We start from the raw sequence: 7,488 nt of genomic DNA, 5'->3' as shown, positions 1-7,488 counted from the left end.
TATTAGGGGAAACAGAGGGAGTCACAAAGGAAGGAAAGAAAGTGGCACATTCGTAATAATCGGTAAAGCCCAAATCCTGATTGGTCACAGACGATACGATATCACATCAAATTACTGAAACTAATTACAATTTTCAATTCTAAATTCAATTCTTATCTTCTCAAAACTCAAAACTTTGACTATTTCAGAGCTTTTCTCAAACCAGTCACTCCACTCCATCCGAATCAATCTTAAAAAAAGTTGCCATTTTTCAAATTTGTTTCCTGTTTTTTGAATCCAAAATTTCTGTGCATTATTGTTTACATGTCTGATCTTATGTGGGAAGTAACAGCAGGCAATGACATCTATCTTGTGCTGTTTTCAATATGCTGTTTTGTTGGGTTTGTGATTTCTGCTTATGGGGCTCTACTTTTAGGATCCCTATTATATTATAGTTGTTTAATTTCACAGTTCCCCATTGAAAATGCCTCAAATTCAATTGCTTTTCTTTGTTATTTATGGAGCTTTTCTAAAAATTGTGTCTGGTTGGACGAGGAATAACAAAAAAGGCAGGATTTTGGTGTTGAAAATTGCTATAGAGATCAAATTATGTGTTATATGGATTACACGTGCCACTTCTTTTCTTCTGTTACCAAAATAAAATTGAAAACCCATCTGTTTCAATTTGATTTGAAAGCTAAATCTGAAAACTTTCAAGGGATGTCTTTATCATTTTAAGTTGGATTGGGAATGGACTTTTGTTTCAAAAAGTGAACTCAACTGGATATTTGATTTTTTGAAATAAAATCTAACTGACTAAAAAAACTGATCAAAACCATATAGACAAATGTATTATTTTTTTATTTATTTAAAAGCTATATCGAACGGAGCCAACCACTTAGTACTTGTGGTAAAGAGAACGAGTTTTGATTCGAGACGGATCACCTTTTGGTTATTTGTTAAGTGAATTTGAATTGATTTTGAGTTTAGATGCAAGAGAACAGAAGAGAAGTGAGTGAAATATGTTAGAATAACGTTCATATGCACATGTTTGTAGCAGTCAGAACAGACTGATACACTAAAAAACCAAAAATTAAAATAAAAAGAAAAAGAAAGAATTTGCATTGGAGAGGTGAATCTTCAGATTTGAGTGTGGGGCAAGCAAAGCCCAATGGGCCGAATAATCGAAGATCGGCCCACCTACTTGGGCAGATTATCCAGCCCAATCACTATTTCAAGTTGTTTATACAAACAGAAAAGTTTACAAAAATATATCATAGGTGAAAAGTATTTACAACACTATTTTTCAAAATCAAATGTTTAAAATTATATGGTATCCGATCGTTCATATTTTCTTGGGCAATTGCCTTGATTTGATTACAAGATTTTCCATTTTTATTAGTTTTGATTCTTTCCTTATCTATTTTTTCTAAATAAACCTCAAATTTTCTAATTAGTTATTTAAGATTTTTGGTTTAGGTTTTTCTTTTCCTAGATTTATTTATTTTCTTCATATTTGTATTTCAAAGATATTAGATTTTATAGGATTTTGGTTCAAGTGTTTAGAGTTTTCTTTTCTTAAAATCTGTCAGATTTTATAGGATTTAGGATTTGAAGTTTGTGGTTGATTTTTTTTTAATTTCTTTTTTTGCCTAAAATCTCCATTAAAATATTATCATACACAATAGCACTTGTGTAATCTCCTCTCTTTCTTTTATTTATAATATATATGTGAAAATTGAAAAGCCCAAATTGATAATATCTTTGTTTTTAATTGTGTTTTTTTGTTTAGTATTTCACTGTTAAAAAACAACTTTGAGATATTGGACAAATTTTTTAAAAAAAAGATCAGATTTTTTTACAACTATTTCTTTTAATTTTTAAAATTTAGTTAGAATTTAACTGAAAAGTAGATTTCAAAATAATAATAATAATAATAGAATAAAGATATATATAATTTTTTTACTCTTTCTTGTTTTCCTAATGACAGTCCGGGTTACAACAAAAAATTAAAATTAATATACAAAATAATGTAGCATAAAAATATACTTTATTAAAAGTTAAATTAGACATTACTAATCTATAAAATTTAAAAACTTGGTAACTTATTAAACCCAAAATTATTTGTTTTTGTCCATTAAAATATTCCATAATATACGTCATCACCTTTTAGTATTTTTAAATTCATACAAGGGAAAAAAGAACTCAAACATGAAGGGAAGGACATGGTTTTCTCAAACCAAATATATAAACACACATATATGTATACATATATATTTTTGAAGTGTATGATGACATGTCATTTGACTTCTTGTAAGGTTAGAAGAGATTGTGCAAGAGGATATCATTATAAAATTCAACTGATCTATTTACAATTAGAATAAAACCAAAAAAGAACATATGCAATCCATAGCTTAAAAACTAAATAGGAAACAGGTAAATTAAAAAAAAAAAAAAAAAAAGAAGGCTGGTTTAAGCTAATAAACTTCCTGTAACTGCAAGGCATGCATAAACAAATGTCTACGCTTTGCTTTGTTCAACAAATGAAATATAACCGATGCTTCAGAAGCTACCATTTCCAATGATCCACAGCCAATCGAGAGAAACTCCTGCAAAAATGCCGCCTAAAAGGAACATTACAAGCAGATTCCCCAACGCATTCTGCTCAGGCGCCTTCATAAAACCAAAACCACACAATTATATATCAGATTCACCACAAAAACAATGAATGATAACGCCACATTAATTTATTTGCTGCAGGCAGCAACAACTGACCTTGTAGCCTTTAGGTGCTGCAGTAAAAACACAAACAGTAAGATGGCCATTGGTTAGTCCCAAGAAGGAAGTGAGGAAGATCATCCACCCTTGGTCCCCGTATTTTGCAGTGAAGTAAAATGCTGGGATGAGCAAGAAACGACTCAGAATCGCGATCAACAGGCCCTTCCTCGACTCCAACTTCACCCAGTTTATGAGAGGTACGTATCTGCCTATCAGATCCCACACATTGTACATTGCTATTAAAACAAGTGGATACCTGAAACATCAGCAGAGCAGCAGATCAAGACACTCGATGTGAATTCCATATGGTCTATCAGAAAAAAGTTCATGGACTGTATATCTAGTTGTCTAGAGTTCCTACCATGAACCCAATTGGTGTTCTCCAGTATTTTCGTACAAGAACCCGGGAAAGATTGACAATGTGACAACGTATATCAGAAACACGCCAATAAGATAGTCTTTGTTCTTTAGGAATAGCTGCTTTTTGCTCAATAGTTCGGCTTTGTCTCCAACCTGTGACTTTATCAATCAGAATCAGGATTTTCTTTTGCTATTATAATTTAAAAAACATAGAGAAGATTCCCATACTTCTAGGTCTGATTGAATTTCGATGCCTACAGCGGCAAGGTCAGATGACACAGTTTTGGATCCTTCGGAAGCAGCCTTTTTACGGTAGTACTTTACTAGTGGGATTTTAGGGAAGACTATTGCATAGAGAATAACACAGAAAAACTCGAAAGCAGCAGATATCGCTAAAAATAACACTGCATAAATCAGTAAAGAAGATGAATGTTAAGAGCAAGAGGTCCAAGTAGTCATTTTAACTGCATAAAGTTAAAAGGAACTAATTGCCAAGTACTGGTTACATCATGCATATTCCATAATCTATAAGCTGAATGTCAAATGGTTGAATAGAAATAACATACTGGTCCCTTTACGAAGACCGTCATGTAAATCCTCGAAAGCAGCTTTCGTGACTAGCCTCAACCCAGAGGTTAGAGCTCCTGAGGCAGCCAATCCAGCCATAAAAGACTGTAGTGACAAAAGAACAACTTGTAACAGAATTGCATGCACAGGTAACTGCAAAATCCAAACTTTTTCCTCCCACCCCATGAAAGAATAAAAGAGTCAAACCAAACCTGGATGAATTCAGGACACATCAAGGAGAGATCTCCAACCATCCCACCTTGCACAAAGGCATCAGCGATTCCGAATGAACCAACAATGACACATAAAGCAATATATGGTCCAATCCCTCCTTTCCCGGATGTGACCAAATCCAACTATTGCAGGTGAGAAGAAAACAAAGCAAACAACATTTAGTGTCATTTTAACCAACTGAATAAGAAAAGAGAATTTCAACTTATCCCATATGCTGTAATCTGAGCATCTCAATTTAGAAAGCATCCGCTATTACTTACAACTATAAGCAACACAGTACTTAGGAAGAAGAGAGAGTATCCACGTATATTCCTCCTTCTGGTATCAATTTTTGATTCATTATATGCCAGTATTGCAATCGTTCCAACAGCAAATGGTTGATACACGAGGGTGAGTACTCTTGAAGGATGATAATGCTACAAAGATTCAAAAAGTAAAAGGATAACAATTCTTCAGCTGAATATCTTGAAATAACACAAGTCACTTATATGGGCTATATTGTAATCAGTAAAATTTAAAACCAAACTTTAAAAAGAAAAATTGAAAGTCTCAGAGCTTCCCAAGAGTTTGGAAACATTCTACTCTACAAAGCTAAAAGGAAACACGAGTAAACTAATCGATTGACTAAAATTAACAACACACAGCACATGAAATAATCAGTGTTTCTAATACACAAATCATACTCAGAAGGTTGATTACCTTGGGAACGTTGATTATGTCATGTGATATGTAGACTTTTTTAGTCAATCGAAAAGTCTCCCCACCCACAAAAAAAAAAAAAAAAGGCAAAAAGAAAAGAAAGAAAGCAAAAAAGAAATAATACTTACCGGAAATATTTGATAATAGTAATCTGCTATAGTCAGCATACTGTTCCAGCAAACGAGGGAACCCAAACCGAGAAACCAGCAAACTGCCAGAGCTCTGTACTTCCCCTGATTAGAAAATTAAAAAAAAAAAAAAAATCAACTTACCTTCCAAAAATTTAACTTTACTTTACATAATTAACAATAAACGTAGGTAAAAGAGGGATAAGCACAAACCCCAGTCCTTCCTGGAGCCCCAGACTCAACAGTAGTAGTAGTCATGAAGATAGATCCCTATTCCCAAACAATATTCAAAAGTTAAAAAGCTGAAAAAAAGAACATTGATGATAGCACAGTGAGAAAATTACAAGAGAAAGACAAAAGGGATTGATGTATATATATTTGGAAAGATCATTCAGAAGCAGAGCGAATGCGAAGGAGCAATAAATACACAGGTTGGATTACAGGAAAGATGAGCTGTAGAGAGAATCCTGGAAAATTTTGTGCACAAGCAATTTTAGCAGGAAAATAATTAACGGGGTTGGTGATCTCCATACCTTGAAACAATTTTCTCACGATTGACAATCCCCTTATTACAAATGAGACCAGTCAGTAAAGCAAAGAAGGAATCCCACCACGATTCTAGATTTTGAAGAAATAGCAGAAAAAACTATCAGAAGGGGTATTCTAAAACTTGGTTGGTTTCTAAATTCTTGAGATAATCTGGGCTTTCAATGGCAAATAAGGAAAGTATACAAACCAGAGAGGTCCTACAATGTCGAGAACTATTCAGGAATCAGATATAAATCGAGTCACTCACGAGTCGCGACCCCATTAATCAAGTACTAATTTGATTAAAATACAGTAAATCATAGACAAAAGCAGATGCTACATGATATTAAATTATAATCAAAGCGGCATTAGATATTAACAAACGTGGGAAATAAATGAGAGTATAGTAAACAGAGTGAGAAACCTCGAGAGTCGACACAGACCTTGGTGGGCGGAAGAATCCAAACTTGGGAGTCTGAACGCGAGGAAGAAGAGAGTGAAGAGGTGGGATTCAAAAAAGAGGGGAAAATAAGGCGGAAAAAGAATAGTTTATTGGGTTTGACGCAGAATATGAAAACTAGGAAAGATTTTTGCGACTAATCACTGATATTGACATGTGCGAGCGCGACGAAGAACTGGCGAAAAGTAAAACAAAGAATTATAGAGTTTGGAGAAGCACTAAATTCCTTGTTTTCAACTTTTCGTCGAGCACCAACCCAAGAAAGGAGGGAAAGTCGAAAACAAGGGGAGCCGAGCCAGCGCCGTCCGATTTTCAGATTTCCATTTCCGTGTATTTCTTTGATCGCAGGGATCAAATATATAAGATGTTTTTGAAAGTGACGGTACAACGATGATTTTGAAAGAAACAAATCTATATAATTAATTTTTTTCTTCGGTAAAATAATTTAAGGTGGTTTTAAATTTTTTTAAAATTAATTTTTTAATCTGATAAAGATATCAATAAAATGGAAAGTAATTAAAAAAAAGATTTTAATCATTTCAAAATCGGTCTCAAATATATTTAAAGGGGATATAGTAGTCACCTTTACTGTCTAGTTTTTTCTATTTTTCTTTAAGAAAAGTAACAGATAATTATTAGTTGTAATTTGTTAGTTTAAGAAAAGAGAATTAAAGGCGGATTTGATAACCCACCCTTTTTTAGTAAAAAAACTTATTTATTCAAAATTTTTCTTTGTTTTGTGAGATTTTAAAAATTGAGGCTCTATTTAAATATTATTCTATTTTTCATTTTTATAATTAATTTATTAGATTCAAATTGTTTTGACCAATTTAATATATATGTATATATATTTTTTCCAATTCAACGGAGGTAGAGCCTAGAGGATTCAAAATTATTCAAAAGAGAGAATGAAAAAGATTCGTGAAAAAAAAAAAAGAATCAAACAGTAGATTCGAGTCCCTACTTTTTATTTGTAATTTAATATAATATTTAGCAATTAACCTAACCAAACAATTAACAAATATTGTGCTTCAAAATAACAAGTACTTTATACTGATATCAAAAAGTAAAGTTGCAATTTTTCTCAAGAAAAAAAATAATAATAAAAACGAAATAAAGTTGCAATAATGATGAGAATTAAATTGTAGGCATCCAATTAACTCAAAAAGATAATGAATACACTACAACTAGCAATAAATTAGACTTATTCGAAATATATATATATTAAAAAAATCTTGGAGTAACGTTTACAACTATCTCATTCTCTCCTCAAAATTCTATCAATAAATCTAAATTCAGTATATGGCTAGTTTTTTAAACTAAAAACCTTTCCGTTGGAATAATTATTTTGTTTTTGTTTACAAAAATTAAATTTGCTAACACTATTTTCATCCAATTTATGAAAATTTTTATTTTGTTATCTATTTTCTAAAAGTATTTTAAAAGTCTATGCCACCTTTTTAAAAGCTAAAAAGAAATAGTTTTTAAAATTTGTTTTTATTTTTGAACTTTTGACTTAGATTTTGAAAGTGTTTTTGAAAAAGTAAATAACACAATATTGCACAAACTTAGTAATCTTGGAGTAGTTCTTTTCTCTCTTAATATGAATCTCACTGAAAACAAGGTTTAAAAAAAAAAACAGAAAGGAACATGATAACGAAAAACAAAACCATAACACGAGCATGAAAATAGAACCCACATAAAATAAAATAAACAAGTTAAGAAAATAAATTCCGAAAAGACAACATCAAAGTT

The 7,488-nt window shown here is 31.8% G+C and overlaps 1 protein-coding gene across 2 annotated transcripts; it reads right to left on the bottom strand.

Moving 5' to 3' along the window:
* Positions 1-2,308: 2,308 nt before the first annotated feature.
* On the bottom strand, positions 2,309-5,856 carry LOC111012515 (equilibrative nucleotide transporter 3). 2 transcript variants are annotated; one of them, XM_088127345.1, is made up of 10 exons: positions 5,717-5,856; positions 4,959-5,015; positions 4,746-4,850; positions 4,179-4,334; positions 3,897-4,040; positions 3,684-3,789; positions 3,346-3,521; positions 3,119-3,270; positions 2,755-3,013; positions 2,309-2,652 (listed from the first exon to the last, which is right to left on the bottom strand). In XM_088127345.1, exons 2-10 carry the CDS (start codon positions 5,001-5,003, stop codon positions 2,542-2,544), a joined length of 1,254 nt encoding a protein of 417 aa, XP_087983471.1. In that variant the 5' UTR covers positions 5,004-5,015; positions 5,717-5,856; the 3' UTR covers positions 2,309-2,541. The 2 variants fall into 2 exon arrangements, with proteins under 2 accessions (XP_087983471.1, XP_087983467.1); XM_088127341.1 differs by lacking the exon at positions 5,717-5,856 and adding an exon at positions 5,279-5,467.
* Positions 5,857-7,488: the final 1,632 nt, after the last annotated feature.

The sequence above is a fragment of the Momordica charantia genome (genome assembly GCF_013281855.1).
Source record: "Momordica charantia cultivar OHB3-1 chromosome 1 unlocalized genomic scaffold, Mcharantia_2.0 BLBB01000001.1, whole genome shotgun sequence".
In the NCBI taxonomy this organism is placed as follows: domain Eukaryota; kingdom Viridiplantae; phylum Streptophyta; class Magnoliopsida; order Cucurbitales; family Cucurbitaceae; genus Momordica; species Momordica charantia.
Note: the sequence above shows the minus strand (reverse complement) of the source record. Positions and strands in the feature narration are given on the sequence as shown.